The sequence below is a fragment of the Dendropsophus ebraccatus genome, chromosome 2 (genome assembly GCF_027789765.1).
Source record: "Dendropsophus ebraccatus isolate aDenEbr1 chromosome 2, aDenEbr1.pat, whole genome shotgun sequence".
NCBI lineage: Eukaryota > Metazoa > Chordata > Amphibia > Anura > Hylidae > Dendropsophus > Dendropsophus ebraccatus.
In genome coordinates, this window is record NC_091455.1 from 190,653,495 (window position 1) to 190,676,554 (window position 23,060).

General features: G+C 43.6%; 1 protein-coding gene and 1 long non-coding RNA gene across 5 annotated transcripts in view; one reads left to right on the plus strand and one right to left on the minus strand.

Annotated features, from left to right (window-relative positions):
- The window catches only part of PFKP (phosphofructokinase, platelet), an 87,169-nt gene that overhangs the window by 37,151 nt on the left and 26,958 nt on the right, over positions 1-23,060 (plus strand). For all 4 annotated transcript variants that reach the window (XR_011361754.1, XM_069958935.1, XM_069958934.1 and 1 more), the window contains exons 6-13: positions 1,977-2,021; positions 2,111-2,219; positions 4,567-4,662; positions 6,350-6,442; positions 10,132-10,257; positions 10,951-11,015; positions 13,341-13,410; positions 21,036-21,182. Coding sequence is in view for 3 of the 4 variants with exons in the window: in XM_069958935.1 (XP_069815036.1) it covers positions 1,977-2,021; positions 2,111-2,219; positions 4,567-4,662; positions 6,350-6,442; positions 10,132-10,257; positions 10,951-11,015; positions 13,341-13,410; positions 21,036-21,182 (751 nt within the window). In the remaining variant the exon portion in view is untranslated. The remainder of the gene's footprint in view (positions 1-1,976; positions 2,022-2,110; positions 2,220-4,566; positions 4,663-6,349; positions 6,443-10,131; positions 10,258-10,950; positions 11,016-13,340; positions 13,411-21,035; positions 21,183-23,060) is intronic.
- Positions 5,725-18,652, minus strand: LOC138783795 (uncharacterized). Its single transcript, XR_011361755.1, has 3 exons — positions 18,466-18,652; positions 9,002-9,061; positions 5,725-6,522 (listed from the first exon to the last, which is right to left on the minus strand). It is a non-coding gene; the product is annotated as an uncharacterized lncRNA (long non-coding RNA).

Below are 23,060 nucleotides of genomic sequence, written 5' to 3' on the forward strand. Positions count from 1 at the left end.
AATGGCTCCCAGCTGGCAGGGACAGTGTACATGCCTGACGAAGTGCGAACTGTTAGCACAACGTGGCAGTCCTGCGCTGGAACTACACCATTTCCTATTTGACACCTACTGTTATCATTGAGGCTCTACACGCACTACTAATGATTGATCAAAACAAAAATTAAAGGGGTACTCCGGAGAAAATCTTTTTTTTTTTTTTTTTTTTTTCCCCAAATCAACTGGTTTCAGAAATTTATATAGAGTTGTAATTTATTACTATTTCAAAATCTCCAATCTTCCAGTACTTATCAGCTGCTGTATGTCCTCTAGGAAATAGTTTATTGTTTTCACGGTGCTCTCTGCTGACATCTCTGGCCGAGACAAGAACTGTCCAAATCCCTACAGAAAACCTTCCCTGCTCTGGACAGTTCCTGTCTCTGACAGGGGTAGCAGCAGAGAGAACAGTGTCAGACTGGAAAGAATACACCACTTCCTGTCAGACATACAGCAGCTGATAAGTATTGGAAGACAAGAGATTTTTGAAAAGAAGTAAATTACAAATCTATATAACTTTCTGACACCAGTTGATTTGAAGGAAAAAGATTTTTGCCGGAGTACCCCTTTAAAGTAAAGATTTCTATACTAGAAGCGTGATTATTTTTAGCAAGGTCAATGGTTTCCTATGAAGTTCTGTACTTTCCACCGTCCATAATAAGGGCTTCCCCTATGGTCCCCATGGCGGAATGTTGACAAGAGTTGTAATGGGATTCTGGTTATATATGACTAAATATGTGCTGCATCAGGAAACCTGAAGAAGTTACTATCTTACAGCCAAAGCTATACACAATGTAGGACTGGTTAACAGTACAAGGTATATAGACAGCATTATCCCCTAGGTGCAGACTGTCATTGGTGACAGTATCACTTTGAAGCAAATGTACCACTTTGCTTACTGAAAAAAAAACTTTTTTATACTACCTGGTTGGTGCTGGCGTGTAGATCCTGGTGGCCATCCACCATCTGCGCTGGTTTCTTAATCTGCAATTATGCAGTGTAGGCGGACCACTGACCCATCACTCTGAATGCATGTGTGTGGATTTCTGCAAGCCCAATTCAGATGAATGGAAGAGTCACAGAAATTTCTAGAACAGATCTTGTTCATAAATTGTTATTGTGTTTACAGCACTTGTAATCCGTTATGTGTAGGAGTAACAGAAAATAGGATCTGGAATTGCTTTAGTTCTAGCTTTTGGTAGTTTGTGCCTTTTAGTAGAAACACTCAAGAGAAATCAATATCTGTTCAAATGGAAATGGCCCTGAGCTGTTCATGTACTGAGAAAAGCCACATTAGTTAGGAGGAGATGGTTTCAGGAAAAGTATAATACACAAAACAATGAACAACAGGCTATTTTCTGGGCAGAATTAATGCTTTTAATCTGAAGGCTACAGAAAGTAATGGAATTAAAATAACATAAAATAGTATGTAAAAGGGAAGTTTTGTTTCATAAAAAAGACTGGCTACACTAAAAAAGACTAATTGTTTCTTTTACAGATATGTTGTCATAGTAACATGCAATTTTATCAAGTAGATTGGTGTTATGCTTTCAACACTACATAAATCAATAGCACAAACAAAACGTTTTCATATATCTTATCAGAGAAAAATTTAATATATCTTATCAGAGAAAAAATGTAATATATCTTATTAGAGAAAAATGTAATATATCTTAGCGAAAAAATGTAATATATTATTAAAGAAAACTAATATATCTTATCAGAGAAAAAATGTAATATATCTTATTAGAGAAAAATGTAATATATCTTATTAGAGAAAACGGACTCTTTCTCCCATCTGGTTTGGGAATTGTAGTTTTGCAACAGCTGGAAAGCTGAAAGTTTCCCATCCCTGCTCTATCAGGAGATCATTTTAATAGTAGTCTATTCTGAAATAAGTTGCTGTTTTATACTTTTAATGATTTTTATGTTTTTTTTTCCAGCCATCAAAGAACCTTTGTTTTAGAAGTCATGGGAAGACACTGTGGGTGCGTAACATAAGATTCCTACTAAAAATATAATAACATATTCATAGGAATGGACCGGTGAACTCCTCTCTATGTTTCATCCTGTACAGGTACCTGGCACTGGTCAGCGCCTTGGCGTGTGGAGCTGACTGGGTGTTCATACCTGAGAGCCCTCCAGAGGAAGGTTGGGAGGACAATATGTGCGTCAAACTCTCTGAGGTAATAATAACATGAATCCAGACGCCAGTAGCTCTAAAATATAAGGGAATAATTCCATTTATAAGTTAATAGAGGTGAGTAGTCAAAGAAAAAACTGCGTTTTCCCTGGAGGCGTCAGCAGTGTCTGTGTTCTGTCAATGCAGAGGAGAGACAGCATCCTAAGCGAAACAATATCACTTCTGTTTCCTGTTACTCATATCACTCCACAGAAAGACGGGGATCGCTACACAAAGTGCATAAGGGAAATAGGCAGTTCCTTAAAGGGATCATCCAGGATTAGAAAATGCACAGCTACTTTTGTTCAAAAAACAGCACCACCCCTGTCCTCAGGTTTTGTTTGGTATTACAATTCAGCCTCATTTACTTCAATGGAACTGGGCCGCAAAACCCACCCCCAACCTGAGAACAGGAGAGGTGTTTTTTCTGGTAGAAAGCATCCATATTTTTCTGACCCTGGACAATCCCTTAAATACACACACATGGGCAGCATCAGTAATAGGTGTAAGCAGCTCTTTAATGTATAGTTAAGTCAGAATTTCTTTGAAACTAAGCTTAAAGGAAATGTCCACAAAAATAAAGTAACTTTGCAAATAGTCTCGATTAACAATATCCTGTTTTGTACATACAGCTTCTGTAATATCTCTATACACCACAGCGTTTCAGTGTGTACATATACAGGCGGCGCGCAGAGTAACAAACTAATCGCTCAGACAAGATTAAGTTCACAAGAGGTTGCAATCTATGAGGATACAGGGATGATAAAAAAAGTTAAAGGGGGTTTCCAGGGAAATAAAAACTATTGATATCCTATTTGATTAGGTATCAAGTTTTTCGTTTCTGGAAAGCCCCTCTAAAACGGTTATTCCACAATTAAAAGTTGTCTCCTATCCACAGCTCAACTATTGTGAGATCAGAGGTGAAATGTGCCCCAAAATGAATAGAGGGTACTGGGCATGCACAGACAGCGAGCCATTCATTCTTTATGGGGATTCTGGATATTGCCAAGCTTAGCACATCTAGGTATATTTCACCTCCATTTTCATGATCAGTGGGGGTCCACTGATAACTTTTGATTTTGGGATAATCCCTTTAAGGCTATGTTCACATGGCATAAGGGAAGGGCCGGTCTCTGAAAAGATCATCCCAGCCGTTACTGCAGTACTGGCTGGATGATCTTTCGGGCCGCAGTGTTCTGATGTGGGCACATCCGCGCGCGCCCGCATGAGAACGTTCCACTGCACGCTATGGAGCGAGCGGCCTTATCTGCTCGCTCCACAGTGTGCACTGACATGGTTTTCTGCGGCCGCTATTCACTGAATAGCGGCCGCAGTAAACTGACATGTCAGTTGTTTGTGACGCCGCAATCCCTGTCGGAGCGTATACTATGTGTATATGCTTTGGCTGGGATCCCATAGAGGAATAAGCAACGTGTGTTTTCGTGAAAAGTACAAAAACATACGTTGTGTGAACATAGCCCAAGGGTGCGTTCACTTGTACCAGGTCCGCTGCGGGTTTGCAGCGAAATCCGCTGCGGATCCTGGTTCTATGAAGGTCTATGGGTTACATATCTGCACAAGAATTTACATTTTGCTGCCGATATGTAACCCGACCCCTTTAACCCCCGCAGCCCCAACCCGGAGCAAACATTTAACCCCCGCAGTGCACTGATTGGCTGACCACCAGGAGATGTCGGGAGGCTCCGAAGCAAGCAGGAGCCTGGAGCAGGTAAGGTATGCTCCGGGGCTGCTCCCGGCCCGGAGCATAGCGGCTGTGTGAGGCTCCTGGCTCCCCTCGCTCCTCATCAGCCAATCAGTGCACGGCAGCACTGATTGGCTGATGAGGAGCGAGGGGAGTCGGGAGCTTCACACAGCCGCGGCGCCAAGCAGGTAATGTATGCTCCGGGCCGGAGCTGTGGGGGGTTAAAGGGGCTTCACTACACCCAGACCCGCAGCCAATTTCGCTGCAAATTGCAGCGTGAAATCCGCTGCGGATCTGGTACGTGTGAAGCTACCCTAAGGCTAGGTTCGCACACCCTCTAAATGACAGACGTTATTTTGATGTTGTGTGAGCATAGCCTAAAAGTGCTTCTCCTTTACAATGGTCAAGCCATCTTTTATATATTTTAATGGAGCCCGGAGTTCTCCTTTAATCCTGTGGTAAGAGTTGTGCATTTTTACTGTAGTCTGGTTTCTGATTTTTACTTTCTTAGATGCATTAGATACAGTATTCAGTACAGACCCTGTAAATAACAGCTTGGTAATGTGCAGTAGTATACAGGACTTCTGGGTGCTGACACTTGTAGTGCTACCTATATCTGGGTGATACAAGATTTTTTTTTTGTCTTTAGAACCGTGCAAGAAGAAAAAGACTGAATATCATCATCGTCTCAGAAGGAGCCATCGACTGTCACAACAAACCAATCACTTCAGAAAAGATTAAGGATGTGAGTATGGTTTTATTTTCCATCTAATTTGGTGTTACTGCTGAAAGGTCAGAACATTTAAAGGGGTATTCCAATTTACTTAAAATGGTTCTCTTGGTATAGGAAAAAATGTCCGCTTTCTTCTAGAAACAGCACCGCTCCTCAGTTTGGGTGTAGATTTGTGGCCCAGTGAATGGAGCTGAATTGTAATACCACACACAACCTGAAGAACAGGGGTGGTGCTGTTTTTGCAAGAATGTAGCTTTTTTTTTTTTAAATCCTGTTTAACCCCTTTAACCACAAAGAACATGACCCAATAGCAGATCTATTGTACAAAAGATAACAGCAGGGGCCTCTTTAGTACCTTTAGGGTGCGTTCACATGTACAGGATCCGCAGCAGATTTAAGGGCTCAGATTTGAAGTTAGAGATTCAAAGCAAATCAAGTCTGGCCCATCAAATCTGCTGCAGATCTGCTGCCGATTCAAATCTGCACCATCAAATCTGGTGAACACACCCTAAGGGTATAAACACACACACCGTGTACGCAGCAGATACGCAACAAATACGCAGCAGATTTGTTGGTACAGATTTGATGCTGTGTTCAGTTATTTAGATCTAATCTGCTGCGAGTTTGCTGCGTATCGCAGCAGTAAATACGCTGCATATACGGTGTGTGGGTTTATACCCTAAAGTGGTACTCTGGAAAAAAAAAATGTTTTCAAGTCAACTGGTGCTAGAAAGTTATACAGATTAGCAAATTCCTTCTATTGAAAAATTTTAGACCTTCCAGTACTTATCAGCTGCTGCATGTCCTGCAGGAAATGGTATATTTCTTTTACAGCCTGACACATTGCTCACTGCTGCCACCTCTGTCCGTTTTTTATGGGGATTTGCTCCTGCTCTGGACAGTTCCTGACATGGACAGAGGTGGCAGCAGAGAGCACTGTGTCAGTCTAAAAAGAATACACCACTTTCTGCAGGACATACAGCAGCTGATAAGTACTTGAGATTTTTAAATAGAACTCATTTACAAGTATGATAGCGGTTGATTTAAAAACAATTTACCGGAGTACCCCTTTAACTTTTGATATAGCTGTATTCTGCACACCATGGGGCATCACTCACTGCTGTTTCTCTAGCATCTCTTTGGGTTGGGGGTTGGGAACCTTTGAGCAGATCTGACCCATCAGACAGCAGGTGATACCATATCCAATTAGAATGATGCAAGTGAGTGTAGCTCCGGTGATATCACCATGAGTCATGACTCCAGCTATATATGGATGAATCAGATTAGCGTACGCTTTGGTTTCTCGCTGTCTGTGATCGGAGGCTTTTCCTTGATTACTCATGCTTTTTAGAATCACTTTAATAAAGGTTTTTTATCTAGGGAACTGTACTGTATCTCTGTCGAGGAAAATACCTGATGCATACAGTCATGAGTATGTTAGGAGAGGCTTATCGCGTCACGCCATCTGGCTGCCACCGTCCAGCAGAATTATGTGTAATCCTCATTAGAATTAGCGCAGCTCGCCATGGTGCTGCTCCTATCTGTTATGTAACCTGTATGGGCAGCAATATGCATTGAATAATTTCCATAACTCCATTTGGGATCGTACCCTCCTTCTGTATCTTTTATATGTTGCATGTATAGGACTCATTGGCGAAAGTGATGATCCAACTGAACGCACCCATATCTTGTCTTCCAGCTCGTGGTCTCACGTCTTGGGTTTGATACAAGAGTGACTATCCTGGGCCATGTCCAGAGAGGTGGAACCCCTTCAGCCTTCGACAGAATTCTTGTAAGTTGTCTCCATTAGACTCATCGACAAAGCATTAGGTTGGGTTCTGGATGTCCTCTGCTCAGGATTGGTCTTCGTGACTAGGTTTGGAATAAGGACAGATAGCGTGGTAGTGGGGAAAATATGAGGAGCTTATTATTTGTGATTTAGGTGCTAAGGAGAGATGAGTGTACTTGTGGGAAGTTTGGGTTTGCACGACCCTGAGCGATCGGCATTTGAAACCTGCTGCATGGAAAAGGTGGATTCAGCCCGAGGGCTGCCTGAAAACATGGATACAGCCTATGGCTGGGAGTAGTAGTAGCAGTAGTCGGAGTAGTATTAGCAGTAGGGGGAGTAGTAGTAGTAACTTTAGTGGGAGTAGTAGAAGCAAGAGTAGTTGTTGTAGTGGGAGTAGTAGTAGCAGTAACGGGAGTAGTAGTAGTAGTGGGAGTAGTAGAAACAGAAGTGGGAGTAGCAGTAGTAGGAGTAGTAGCAATAGTGGGAGTAGTAGTAGCTGTAGTGGGAGTAGTAGTAGTAGTATCGGGAGTACTAGTGGGAGTAGTAGTAGCTGTAGCGGGAGTACTAGTGGGAGTAGTAGTAGCTGTAGCGGGAGTACTAGTAGTGGGAGTAGTATTAGTTGTGGGAGTAATAGCAGCCGTGGGAGTAGGAGTAGTAGTAGCAGTAACAGGAGTAGTAGTAGTGGGAGTAGTAGTAGCAGGAGTAGTAGTGGGAGTAGTAGTAGCAGTAACGGAAGTAGTAGTAGTGGGAGTAGTAGTAGCAGGAGTAGTAGTAGCAGTAACGGGAGTAGTAGTAGTAGTGGGAGCAGAAGCAGGAGTAGTAGTAGTGGGAGCCGAAGCAGGAGTAGTAGTAGTGGGAGTAGTAGTAGCAGTAACGGGCGTAGTAGTGGGAGTAGAAGCAGAAGCAGGAGTAGTAGTAGTAGGAGTAGTAGTAGTGGGAGTAGTAGTAGCAGTAACGGGAGTAGTAGTAGTAGTGGGAGTAGTAGAAGCAGAAGTGGGAGTAGCAGTAGTAGGAGTAGTAGCAATAGCGGGAGTAGTAGTAGCTGCAGTGGGAGTAGTAGTAGCAGTAGCGGGAGTAGTAGTAGTAGTGGGAGCAGAAGCAGGAGTAGTAGTAGTGGGAGCAGAAGCAGGAGTAGTAGTAGTGGGAGTAGTAGTGGGAGTAGAAGCAGGAGTAGTAGCAGTAGGAGTAGTAGTAGTGGGAGTAGTAGTAGTGGGAGTAGTAGTAGCAGTAACGGGAGTAGTAGTAGTAGTGGGAGCAGTAGAAGCAGAAGTGGGAGTAGCAGTAGTAGGAGTAATAGCAATAGCGGGAGTAGTAGTAGCTGCAGTGGGAGTAGTAGTAGCAGTAGCGGGAGTAGTAGTAGCTGTAGCGGGAGGAGTAGTAGGGGGAGTAGTATTAGTTGTGGCAGTAATAGCAGCCGTGGTGGTAGTAGTAGTGGGAGTAGTAGTAGCAGTAGCGGGAGTAGTAGAAGAAGTAGTAGCAGTAGCGGGAGTAGTAGAAGAAGTAGTAGCAGTAGCGGGAGTAGTAATGTTACAGGTAGGCTTGGTGATGGCAGGATGCTATGCCGGATTCTCACCCGCACTCCAGGATGGAGCCCACAGTGTTTTTCTGTTTATTTATTTATTTATTTTTTCGAATTTGTGATTTAAAAAATAAATAAATAAAATCATGAGCCCCCTAATGTGGGAGGATGAATTTGATTAATCGCCCAGCCCTAAGTATAGTTATTGTTCCTGCTGCCCTGTTACTGCAGTGCTGTACATGCTTTATCACAATTAATGACTGGGTATAACATTGTGTAATATTGTGACCCAATAGGTGACAAATTGTAAATTGTAATACGGTAATAATAAACTGTAAAAAAAAAAAAGTGGGATCTTTGTGTTTTCTTTGAACTCTGCATGTCATCCCTCTGTTATTCCTACTGGAATTTTATGGATATGTAAACTTTGCAATATCATTTTACTTTTAATATTGTGTTGTGCAGTGTATTCTGCCAGTGCGGGGAAAACTGGAATAAAAACATATATTTACCTAGCCCCAATCCCACGCTAATCCCTGGCAGTTCAGGTACTTCTCTTTTTAGTCCCTAAATCTTATTTCTTTCTGCTCCTGAGATGAACGCTTGGTGCAGGACCTGACTGCTCAGCCAATCGCTGACCGAGAGGAGACACTACTGTGGTCAGTGATTGGCTAAGCAGGCAGGTCACGTATCTAGAAATATTCTTGGAAGCAAAAAGAAGAATTAAGATCTAGGGATGGACTGGAAGAGAAGAACGGGAGCTGTTAAGTATAAGTTTTGTTCTATTTTTCCCCAGCAGCATCTTATTTTTTAACAATATGCTGGAATACCCTTTTACTGGAACATGTACAGTACATACATTGTCATCACCACTGCTATATGTCAGATTACGTAGGGACATGCCCTATTCATAAGGGAAGTCATAATGCCAAGTTATCCATTTATTCCTACATTTCCAGGAGAAGTAATAGAAGAACGACACAATGCAGAGTTTAAAGGAAAAAAAAACACCACTTGCCTTCCCTATCAAATAGCAATCCTACCATGGATCAGGACGTTATGGGTGCTTTTAGTCTTAGATGAACATGTGATGTATCGTTCAGCTGCGTTAGAACAGATAATGAGTTAATTCAATCATCTTATCATATAATAACTGTAGAGAGAAGAAGAAGGCTGCTCCTTGTCAGACATTGCACCCATCTGTCCTGTCTTAGATTCTTACTAGTATGTCATTATGCTGTATATTAATCTGGATTGTATACCTACAGGACCTGAGTATATACAGTGACCACATAGACACTTCTTATATATTTATCTGGGTTATATACTTACAGGACCTGAGTATATACAGTGACCACATAGACACTTCTTATATATTTATCTGGATTGTATACCTAGAGGACCTGAGTATATACTGTGACCACATAGACACTGCTTGTATATTAATCTGGATTCTATACCTACAGGACCTGAGTATATACAGTGACCACATAGACACTGCTTGTATATTAATCTGGGTTATATACCTACAGGACCTGAGTATATACAGTGACCACATAGACACTTCTTATATATTAATCTGGGTTATATACCTACAGGACCTGAGTATATACAGTGACCACATAGACACTTCTTATATATTTATCTGGATTGTATACCTAGAGGACCTGAGTATATACTGTGACCACATAGACACTGCTTGTATATTAATCTGGGTTATATACCTACAGGACCTGAGTATATACAGTGACCACATAGACTCTTCTTATATATTAATCTGGATTGTATACCTACAGGACCTGAGTATATACAGTGACCACATAGACTCTTCTTATATATTAATCTGGGTTATATACCTACAAGACCTGAGTATATACAGTGACCACATAGACACTTCTTATATATTTATCTGGATTGTATACCTACAGGACCTGAGTATATAAAGTGACCACATAGACACTGCTTGTATATTAATCTGGGTTATATACCTACAGGACCTGAGTATATACAGTGACCACATAGACACTTCTTATATATTAATCTGGGTTATATACCTACAGTACCTGAGTATATACAGTGACCACATAGACTCTTCTTATATATTAATCTGGGTTATATACCTACAAGACCTGAGTATATACAGTGACCACGTCTGCTTTTCTTCTGTGCACAGGCCAGTAGGATGGGAGTGGAAAGTATCTTGGCCTTGCTGGAAGCCACTCCTGAGACGCCCGCCTGTGTGGTCTCTTTATGTGGAAACCAAGCCGTGCGCTTACCTCTCATGGAATGTGTGCAGATGGTGAGTGCCTGAGCCGGCCTAAAGCTGGGTATTAGCTAAAGCTATAGGAAACAATCACTGTGTTGGGTTTCAGGAATTGGCAGACGTTCCGTGCCATGACATCCCTACTGTAAATACTGCTGGATGCCACGTGTGCTGCAGTCACAACACGGACCAGACATCTCACCGGAAGTCGCTTAAAAAATTCCTGGAGCAGTCAGTCACTGTCATTGACGCCACATACTGATGTGAAGATATATTAGAGCAGGGATGTCAAACTCAGGCCCTCCAGCTCTTGCATAACTACAATTCCCATTATACCTGGACAGCCAAAGCTTTAGCTTTGGTAACTGTAGTTTTGCAACAGCTGGAGGGCCTGAGTTTGACACCTGTGTTTTAGAGTCATATATTTCTGTGATCCCCAACCTGTGGCTTTTCAGCTGATGCACAATTACAGTGCATGCTGGGAGTTGTAGTTTGTTTGTTTTTTTAACAGAGCCACAGATTTGAGATCAGTGTTCCAAAAACTAGTGAGATCTAGTGATCTAGTGCAAAGGAACAGGGAGCCACCACCAGCTTACAACATCTGCAGTCCCTATGGCACTAATAGTGGTCAGTCTGGACAGGCAGGTTTGCTTGTGACCTCTATGACCGCTACACGTCATCCAGTTATCCAGTACCCATATGTACATCATTATTTTTTTTCCCCTTTAGACTCAAGAAGTGCAGAAGGCGATGGATGAAAGGAGATTTGAAGATGCTGTAAGGCTGCGTGGAAGGTATATACGTCCTCGTGATTTTATCGTTTTTTCCATTTCATGGGGTATTTCCATCTCAGCTTGTTATTGGTAAGGGATACCGAGCTGAGATCCTGGGGTTTAAAGGGGAACTATGAGCAGGTTAGACAAAGCTAACCTGCTGATAGCCTCCTATTGCACACTGAGAATGAGGGTATGTCTGTTACCTTCCTCCTCTGCACCATTCCCATGCTGTTGATCCGGAGTACCGTTAGGAGCATTGCCCCATCTCTGCTCCTAGCTGTGCTCCGGACCGATGACTACACTGTCGCCAAAGAGTAAGGTAAGACACATACCTTCATCCTCAGCACCCAGTGTGCAATAAGGGGCTGTCAGCAGGTTAGGTTTGTCTAACTTTCTCATAGTTCCCCTTTAAATCCCAGGACCCACACCAATCCTGAGAATGGGGATGCAATTGCCTCGCAATGAATAGAGCGTTTTAGCATGGCCACAGAAGCCTCTCCTTTCATTCTCTAAGGCTAGGTTCACACTGCGTTTTCAGCATCCGTTTAACGCATCCGTTTTTTGCAAAAAAGGCATGAAAAACGGATTGCAAAAAACGGATTAATTTGTGTGCATCCGTTTTTCCATTGACTTCCATTATAAAAAAAACGGATCCGTTTTTTTGGGCGGACCAAAACGGACCAAAAAACGTTGCTGACCCTATTTTTCTGGACGTTAAAAAAAACCGGATGCTGAAAACGCAGTGTGAACCTAGCCTAAGCGCCGATTGCGTCCCCATTCTTGGTTGGACACCCAGCGATCAGGTTGTTATCCTATTCTATGAATAGGGGGATAACAAGCTGAGATGGGAGTCCCCCTTTAAATTGATATGCCAATAATTAGTAAAATAAATGAATTAATGTTTAACCAAAACCTTTGTGTAAATGTAATATATAAGCATATAATGATCAGCAGACAGTTTGAGTCGCTGTAGTCCCATCACACCTTACCCACAGACCCCTGTAAGATCATATGATTTGCCATATCACAGGCATAATAGGGGTGTTGTATAGAAGAGACAATCACATGAGAGCAGATTTATATGGTGGCCTATGGATAACTGATATGGTGGCATTTCTGCTCATGCCCAGGTGGCTGCTGTCCTACTATGCCGGCAGTAACTGTAAGTAAAAGCTGCATGGAAGAGAAGGCTAGTTCTACTGTATATGGCATAGACTTAAAGGGCAAATCCAACCATATAATAACAGAAACAGCCTTTCTCCTGTCCTCGGGTTGGGTGTGGGTTTTGCAGCTCAGTTCCATTGAAGTGAATGGAGCTGAATTGTAATACCACATACAAACTGAGAGCAGGTTGCAAGAAAGTAGCTGTGTTTTTTTTACAATCCTGGATAACCCCTTTCACTGGTTTTGTTAGGGCAGCATGGCCAGCATACAATGCTACCTTAGTGTGATCTGTCTGCATTGTCACATTGCAAGGTGCTCAGATGAAGTCATTGTGTCACAGCATCACATGCCGTCATGTCTCATCGCCAATGCTTTGTATTGTGGCTATTGGCTAAAGGTGATATTTGGATTCAGCTCAATGTGCTGTACAGCCGCAAATGGTAGAAATCGCTGAGTAGTCAAAGACTGAGACAATATACTGTACATCCATTAGAGATGAGCAAATCCAGAGCACAGTCCGAGTTAGCATCTGATTACCGGTGGCTGAGGGAATTGGATGCAGCTCTAGGGAATCCTGGAAAACATAGATACCCTAGCGGCCTCGAGATCTGCTCATCTCTATTACCCATGTGTTTTTCAGCCATATATCTACTTATGTTTAGCTACCTACTGTATTCTCTTTCTCCCCCCCCCCAAAAAAAACCCTAAACAAATAATCCTGGTTGGCTCTGGAAATAGTGCAGGTGGTCTGGTTAACATTGATTTGAATAAGGGAGACGCTGTTATGTATCATATGTCATATATCATTTCAGTCTTTTTGATATTTATTGTCTTTGTTTCATTAGCATAGTGACTAGGGATGGTCCGTATCTTCCGAGATTCGGGTTCGTATGAACCTGAACGCTCGGTATCAGATTCCCGCTGTCTGCCCGCTCCGTGCAGCGGGTGGATACAGCGGGAGGACCGCCTGGAAAACTGGGATACAGCCTATGGTTATGGCTGTACCCCAGTTTTCCAGACGGTCCTCCCGCTGTATCCACCCTCTCCACGGAGCCGCCAGGCAGTGGGAATCATTGCAGAGAGTTAGGTTCGTACGAACCCGAACCGAAGCAGGTTTGGACCATCCCTAATTGTGGCGAAAATTAATAAATATATCAAAATGTTTCCTTAATATTTCAGGAGTTTCGAGAACAACCTCAACACATACAAACTCCTCTCCCATAAGAAGAATATATCTGAACTTCCAAAGGTAAATGGTATTTCTGTACTATTGTTATGTTGCTACTAGAGATGACTCAAGCATGGTTGAGTCCACTTGCTTGGCTGAAGAAGTTGGATGCGGCCCTAGGGAGCCTTGGAGAAGACCGATATAGCTTATGACCTATTGCTGTATCCATGTTTTCCAGGATTACCTATGACTGCATCCAACTTCTTCAGCCACCGGTAATCAAAGGCCAAGCGAGCGGACTCGAGCATACTGTTATAAGTTAGCTCAATCAAATTAACATTTCTGTGAATATATATATCTTTCTGTGAGAGTATATATATATATATATATATATATATATATATATCTGTACTCATTGACAAAAAATAATGCACCCAGATATAAATGGATTGCTTCAAAACCCAGCATACAGTTGTGTCTCCGGCAGATAAATAATGATTACAGGTGTGGTCTTGTTACACACTGGGTCTTTCCACAAGAGGGCGTAAAAGTGCCTTCCCCTGCTGCCCTATAAAAAGGTCTCAGAGGCTACTTTTGGGAAGTGTACATTTTAGTGAGTGATTGTTGACTGTTAGACACGCCTCTACTATGCACTCAAAGATATTTTGCTCAGACACTTAGGGCCCTATTACACAGAGCGATAATCGTCCGAATCGGTTTTTGATTATCGCTCAGTGTAATAGAGACAATGATCAGCCAATGAAACGATCATTGGCTGATCGTTGCTTTAGGCCCAAACCAAGCATGCGTGCAATAGCAATGCGTGGCTGGTGTTTCTGCAAACATAAACACAATAAAATGGTAATACTACAGACTGGAATGGATTCAGCTTCTGTTTGGGATCTGATGACAGGTTGGAGCATGGCGATCAGTGCTGTAACATCTACAGGTAAATGTGCTGCATAGAGCTGAGCTTGGGTGTTGGATAGATCCCTCACAATATGTATACATTTCCAATATCACTTCATAGTTTTAGCCTTCTGAAATAATGTTCGATCAGAGACACTTCGGAGAAGATGAAAGAGATATCCCTCTTATTATAAGGCAGGGTTCACACGCTGTAAAACACCGGCCATTCTGTGACCCGGCCATGTCACAGAACGGCCAACGTCAGTGAAGACCTTCCCGACATGTCAGTTTTTCTTGCAGCCGCTAGGAATCCCAATCGGAGTGTATACTATAGGGGACATTTATGAAGTTCAGCGTTTTTTACGCCGGGCTTACAAATGTCCCCGCAGCTCCGGAGCTCAGGGGATTTATGTAGAGGCGCACCTACGCTAGCTCAGAGCAGAGGCCGCGCCCCCCTAACGCCCCCCCCCCCCCCCACACTGGTGCAGATAGGGCAGATGCGAAAAAAATGAATGGCTGAGCTGCCTTGAGAAGTCACATCTCAAGCCCAGTCCAGGATGCGGCCTCGGGACGGGAGTACGTTGCGGCGCGATCCGGGAGCCGGCACTGGAATCGGGGAGGTAATCACCGGAGCCTTCTATTTCCACCCCCTCCCCGGCCAGATACGGATTATACAAGACCACAGGTAAACAGCTCACCCTTCCCCTAGAGGAACTCAGATCAGTGCACGGTACACTGTTTGACCAGGAAAAGAGGGATGTCCAGCTTCAGTTCCAGTTGCTCATATAACGAAGTTTATTGAAGACATAATTAAAAACACTTCATAGTGCTTGTAACACCTACATGTTTCGGGCTATGCTCCCTTATACATGGTACCATTTATCAGGGCACATAGCCCGAAACATGTAGGTGTTACAAGGACTATGGAGTGTTTTTAATTGTGTTTTCAATAAACTTCGTTATATGAGCAATTGGATCTGGAGCTGGACATCCCTCTTTTCCAGATACGGATTATACAGCTGGCCCGGAGTACCCCTTTAATGATGGCCATGATTAATAGAAATTTTACGTTGTGTGAACTTAGCCTAGGGGAGCACAGAGGGGGGTGCTACATGAATGGTAAAGAGCAGAATGAACATGGAGACCCAGTCCAGTGGTGTGAAAATAGAGGATAAGCTATTACTTTATATCCGAATACAATCCAGTATATATCGTCAATGCAGTGTCGGACTGGGGTACCTTGGCCCACCAGGGAAATTGATTCTTGGGGCCCACCCAACATATAAAGACATAATCAGCGCCAAACCTTTCACGTAAGTACAGCGACTTTGCATAGAGCTGTGTATGTGAGCAGCAATACTAGTGCACTGCCAGTCACTTATACAGTTGTTACTGATTCATGCAGTTGTTGTAAAACTGCACCATTTAGGTAGAAACTTAAAGAGAACCTGTCACCTCCCGTGCCGGGTCAGAGCCCGGCCGACCCCCGCTAGAGCCCCTTAAAGTCACCTCATTCCCGAAGTCCCGCTTCTTCAGCCGGTGCGGGGACGGAGATATCACCGTGGGAAGCCTGGTGAGCGTGGCTGAGATGAGTCCGACGCTCATAGAGAATGAATGGAGCCGTCATTCTCATCTCAGCAGCGCGCGCTCCGGGCTTTCCACAGTGATATCTCCGTCCCCGCACCGGCTGAAGAAGCGGGACTTCGGGAATGAGGTGACTTTAAGGGGCTCTAGCGGGGGTCGGCCGGGCTCTGACCCGACACGGGAGGTGACAGGTTCTCTTTAATATTGCTGCAAAAACACATGAAAAATGTCATGTGTGAACACAGACTTAGAAACATAAACGATGAAGGAGAAAATGTCCATCTAGTCTATTCTTATATTACAATCTCCAGCAGAGGAGACCAATAATGGTTTATTCTAGCCTCACCACAAGGTGTTGGGCTAGAATAAGACTTTTAAGGACCTTCATGAAAGGCATATCAGTGGTCATTAAAGCGTTAAAGGGGTACTCAGGTAAATAATAATTTTTTTCAAATCTGTCAGAAGTTACAGATCAGTAAATTACTTTGTCTTCCAGTACTTATCAGCTGCTGTATGTCCTGCAGGAAGTGGTGTATTCTCTCCAGTCTGACACAGTGCTCTCTGCTGCCACCTCTGTCCATGTCAGGAACTGTCCAGAGCAGCAGCAAATCCCCATAGAAAACCTCTCCTGCTCTGGACAGTTCCTGACATGGACAGAGGTGGCAGCAGAGAGCACTGTGTCAGACTGGAGAGAATACACCACTTCCTGCAAGACATACAGCAGCTGATAAGTATTGGAAGACTGTAGATTTTTAATTAGAAGTAATTTACGAATTCCTATAACTTCCTCACACCAGTTAATTTGAAAAAAAATTTTTCACCAGAATACCTCTTTTACCAGAATATCCCAGCCGGATCTCTGTTGAATTGTAATTCAGGCACACCCGTGTGCACCCGCATCTGAATTCCCAGATGCACACAATGGAGCGTGCAGCCGGAGCACTATATTATGAGGGGGGGCATTATACTACCTGTGTCTGGAGGGGGGGCAGTCAGATGAGGGGGGCATTATACTACCTGTGTCTGGAGGGGGTGCAGTCAGATGAGGGGGCATTATACTACCTGTGTCTGGAGGGGGGGCAGTCAGATGAGGGGGCATTATACTACCTGTGTCTGGAGGGGGGGCAGTCAGATGAGGGGGCATTATACTACCTGTGTCTGGAGGGGGTGCAGTCAGATGAGGGGGCATTATAGTACCTGTGTCTGGAGGGGGTGCAGTCAGATGAGGGGGGCATTATACTACCTGTGTCTGGTGGGGGTGCAGTCAGATGAGGGGGCATTATACTACCTGTGTCTGGAGGGGGGGCAGTCAGATGAGGGGGGCATTATACTACCTGTGTCTGGAGGGGGGGCAGTCAGATGAGGGGGGCATTATACTACCTGTGTCTGGAGGGGTGCAGTCAGATGAGGGGGGCATTATAGTACCTGTGTCTGGAGGGGGTGCAGTCAGATGAGGGGGCATTATACTACCTGTGTCTGGAGGGGGGGCAGTCAGATGAGGGGGCATTATACTACCTGTGTCTGGAGGGGGTGCAGTCAGATGAGGGGGGCATTATACTACCTGTGTCTGGAGGGGGTGCAGTCAGATGAGGGGGCATTATACTACCTGTGTCTGGAGGGGGGGCAGTCAGATGAGGGGGGCATTATACTACCTGTGTCTGGAGGGGGTGCAGTCAGATGAGGGGGGCATTATACTACCTGTGTCTGGAGGGGGTGCAGTGAGATGAGGGGGGCATTATACTACCCGTGTCTGATGCTGCTGCTTATATATTTATTTTTTGAGTCGGTACAATAATTGAGAAGAAGTTTGCACTCTGGAGGTCCCAGTTGTGCAGGAGATCTGTGAGGCTTAGGCGCTGATCAGCTGATTCAGGATTCTCACATCAAAGATGATAGGAGTTGTAGTAGAAGTAACAGTAAGACTTTAATCAATGGATGACATTTTTTGTAGAAAACCCTCAATAGATCTGACAAAGAGGGTTCCCCTCAAAACGCCTCATCCATTGATGAAAGTCTTACTGTTATGTCTACTACTACTCCTATCATCCTACCATCACTCCTATAATACTGAATTAGCCGATCAGCCCCTAAGCCTCAGGGATCTCCTGCACAACTGGACCCCCAGGGTGCAAACTTTTTATCATCGCATACAAATATATACACACAAAATGACATACTGCAGACATACACAAATATGCACACAAAATGACATACTGCAGACATACACATATATACACACAAAATGACAGACTGCAGACATACACAAATATACACACAAAATGACATACTGCAGACATACACAAATATGCACACAAAATGACATACTGCAGACATACACAAATATGCACAACACACCTTACATATATACCTACATCTAAGCATACTAACACACACACACACAGACACAGGACAGACACACAAACATATATACACAGATACAAAAGCATGCAGATTATATATATACAGTAAAATATCTATAGTACTACATTACATAATATACACTATATACATGATAGATGCACACACACACACACACACACACACACACACACACACACACACACACATGCATAAACACATGACACAGATGTACAAACACACACAGATTACAAAGACAGACAAATATACAGTTAACAAACTCACATGTTCAGCAGGGCAGGAAGCTCCATGGAGTCTCCATCTTTCCCTCCTCTTCTCCCAGCCAGGCCCGGCAGCCGGCAGCCTCTCCCCATCTCCTGTGCACCGACTGCACACATAGCAACAGGAGAGTCACGTGACTGCAGAGGGGAGGGGGATGGAGGACCCTGCTGCTGCTGCTCTCTGCATCTTCCTCATGACAGGTAGGAAGAGAGCAGGGCCGAGGCTGGGAGCGGGGACACACTGAATGCAGGGGGAGGGAGGGCCCATGATTAGTTTACCTTAAGAACGGGCCCTGATGCCGCCTGTTCTTTTCAGCAGTGTGGGAACAAGCAGGGCCCCCCTTGCGCTCCCTATCAAATGGTAGGCCCCTCTCTGGCTCAGGGACAGGGCCCAGCAAGGAGAAAGGAGGGGGGAGGAGGTGGGGCCCACCGGGGAATCCCCCGGCTCCCCGGTGGCCCAGTCCGAGCCTGGGTCAATGCGTGTGTGTTATATAATGTGCATAACTAGTACAACGTACAAAACTAATAGATGACAAAAAACTAATAGATAACTATGTGCATAACTAATAGGTGACCACATATATAACTAATAGATAACTATGTGCATAACTAATAGGTGACCACATATATAACTAATAGATAACTATGTGCATAACTAATAGGTGACCACATAAATAACTGATAGATTACTATGTGTATAACTAATAGGTGACCACATATATAACTAATAGATAACTATGTGCATAACTAATAGGTGACCACATATATAACTAATAGATAACTATGTGCATAACTTATAGGTGACCACATAAATAACTGATAGATTACTATGTGTATAACTAATAGGAGACCACATAAATAACTGATAGATTACTATGTGTATAACTAATAGGAGACCACATAAATAACTGATAGATGATAACGTACGTAACTAATAGATAACCAACCTGTTAATGTACTGATTTTCTCTTCTCCCTGGCAGGACAACCATTGTAGTGTACGTAATATGTATGCTTGGTGCTTAAGACTGGCCAACTTTTCTAGATGATGTGCTTTATCACAGCATGTGTTGTATCTTGGTGGATCTTTTTCGCTTGCACGACTTCCTGCCGCATGAGCATATCATATATTTTTTCTACTTGCTGTGTCCTCGCTACACTATTACCACTAACTCCTTACCGGCTCTTCTTCTATTATCTGCTTTCTATCTTTACTGATAAACTAACATATTTACTGCTAGAAACCATGAAGTGAATCTGTCAGCTTCTGATACTGCTGTTAGGTCAAGGAGACACATAGTACCTTTTATATTTCTGTCTGTGCTTCCAGAACATAGAAACATGCTTTCATTCTTCTTTGCAAAGTGCCAAAGAGGTGTTCCCAAGTTGAAGTGCTAAGGGATGTAATGCCTCCTCGCTCCTCCTCCCATCCTTGATCCTGTTTGGGGCTCATCTTTCAGTTGACTGTCAATCAAGCAGAGATAGGGATAAGAGGGGGAGCGAGGAGGCTCTCCAACTTGCAGAAGATCAGGAGTTTGGGGACGCCTCTTTCACTGGACAATAAAAGCATTTATCTGTGGAAGCACAGACAGCTAAATGAAAGGTACCATGTGTCTTCTTGACCTACCAGCTATTTAACAGTGTCAGCAGTTTGGAACATGAATTGTAGCTGACAGATTCATTTTATTGTCACATGTCCAAAGTGTACGTTGAACTTTGGAAGCAATCCCTTACAGTATACAAACCAAAAGTGATTTTTTTTTTCTACCTTTAAATGGAACCAGTCAGCACATTTGTGCTGATTGGGCTCCCAGAATGGCTGCACGCACCTCGCAGACGGGTCTCCAATGGTGTCGGGGGTTCGGGCAGACAAGTCATCTCTCTGTCCTGTTAGCCCGCTCTACAGGGTGATTCATAGGCAAGTGCCCGCTAACAGGTCTCCTTGCCTGTCAACCCCCGACAACATTGGAGACCCGGCTGCAAAGTCTGCGCAGCCTTTCTATGAGCCCAAACGGCACAAATGTGCCGATTGGTTCCCTTTTAAACACCATTTTTATTGCCCCAAAAATTGTTGCTATATTTTAAATATACATATTTAGGCTTTGTTCACACAATGTCCTTTTTAGGCAAAAAAAAAAAAAAACTACATTTTTTTCATAATAAAGGCCATTTAATGATCTTATCATCATTATAAGATAAAAAGACGTTGTGTGAACATAGCCTTATAGTGGTTGGAGTTTTTCTCGTGGTACCAAGCTACAAATCTCCATAGAGTTTATAGGACGCCATGCACATTAGAGGGTTGGCCCGTCCTGGAGAAACCATTCTGTTATACAAGACATTATACCTAGTTAGTATTTTTTCTTACCCCAGCAGTAGGACGTCTCTAGTCACCAGGTGTGTTGCCTGTCGCAGCTTAAGCGCTTTAAGGATGTGTAATATGAACTATATCAGTAGTAGAAATGTTTGAGGGAGCCTGTGTGTAAGTGCAAGGCTTTGTGCTGTGTTGGTTTGCTGCTTCTCAGCCAGCTCTTCTTGCCATGGGGTTTATATCATTTTCCTATTTTCCTCTTAGAGTAACTTCAATGTGGCCGTGTTAAACGTTGGCGCTCCTGCTGCTGGAATGAATGGAGCCGTCAGATCCGCCGTGAGGGTGGGAATCACTGAAGGACACAAGATGTTCGCCGTCAATGATGGCTTTGAAGGATTTGCAAAGGGACAGGTCGGTATATGAACCCATGGGTGTATTGTATGAATGGTGTAAAAATTGCCTTTGCTGGGATATTCATTAATGACTACTGTAAAAGGGGTACGAATACCAATATATCAACATTCCTGTTAAATATTAATAATTCATAATATTCATAACTAGAGATGAGCGAACCGGGTTCGCGTTCGAGTCGATCCGAACCCAAACGATTGGCATTTGATTAGCTGTCTTTTTTTTTTTGGCAGAAATCAATAGTCCAGGCAATTTTAAGAAACTTTGTAATTGGGTTTATTAGGCAAATATGTCATTATCTGCATTTAAAACGCCCTTTCCCCAGGTCCCCTCCCCCTCCTCTCTCTCATTCACTGCTCATTATCAGGAAATCTCAACTCTTTTAAATCAGTCGTGCCCTGTCTGTTCTATGGAGAGGGGAGGGGGGCGGAGGGAGGAGGGAGATTAGTCGCCAGCAGAGAGCAGAGAACAAAGGATTACACAGCAGGAGCTGTGTGGAAGCCGGTATTCAGAGGTCAGAGAGGTGAGTGTTCACTTCAGAGGAGATAGCGCGGTGATGTAGCTGTAAATTAACTCTTTGTTGTCCTGTTCTGGTGCCTCATCTCCCTCCACCCCTCCCCTCTCCATAGAAAACCATGAAAACAGAGGGGAGAGCTTCAAACTGCTTTTTCGTGATAAAAATGCATTTTTCGGCTAATAAACCCAATTACAAAGTTTCTTAAAATCGCCTGTAAAATTTCTGAAAGAAAAATTAAACGACAGTGACACTTTAACCCATAGCTGCACCAGGACGTTATTGAACGTCCTCGTGCCGCTATGGGAGTTCAGAGGGGGGTCGCGCGGCGACCACCCTCTGAACTGCCGCGATCCCGGGTGCCGCGTGTAGCCCGGGCTCGCGGCTATTAGCGGGCACGGTCCGATCGCCGTGCCCGCTAATTAAGTACTTAGAAGCAGCTGTCAAAGTTGACAGCTGCTTCTAAATACTTGCTTTTATTCATACCTGGTGGTCTAGTGGGGGGATCGCCCCCCTGCGGCGCGATTGCGGGGGAGCGATCCCTGCATCCATCCCGGGCCGGGGTCTGCTCCGTAATGGCGCTGATCCCGGCTCGGCATTCTATTGCTTTTGGCTGCAGCAGCCAAAAGTAATAGAACACCGATCTCATGGATTCATGCAGTATAACTATACTGCATGGATCTCTATGAGAGATCAGAGTACATATACTAGAAGTCCCCCAGGGGGGCTTCTAGTATATGTGTAAAGTAAAAGAAAAATGTATTTTTAATAACACAAAACCCCCTCCCCTAATAAAAGTCTGAATCACCCCCCTTTCCCCATTTTATAAATAAAAATAAATTAATTAATTAATAAACAAACATGTTTGCTATCGCCGCGTACGTAATCGCCCAAACTATTAATTAATCACATTCCTGATCTCACACGGTAAACGGCGTCAGCGCAAAAAATCCCAAAGTGCAAAATTGCGCAATTTCTGTCGCATCAAATCCAGAATAATTGTAATAAAAAGCGATCAAAAGTCATATATGCGCAATCAAGGTACCGATAGAAAGAACACATCATGGCGCAAAAAATGACACCTCACACAGACCCATAGACCAAAGGATAAAAGCGCTATAAGCCTGGGAATGGAGCCATTTTAAGTGACGTATATTTGTTAACAACGGTTTGAATTTTTTACAGGCCATCAGATACAATATAAGTTATACATGTTGCATATCGTTTTAATCGTAACAACTTGAGGAACATGCATAACAAGTCAGTTTTACCCCAGGGTGAATGGCGTAAAAACACATTTCCCCCAAATAAAAGAAATGCGTTTTTTTTTTCAATTTCACCACACTTTGAATTTTTTTCTGGTT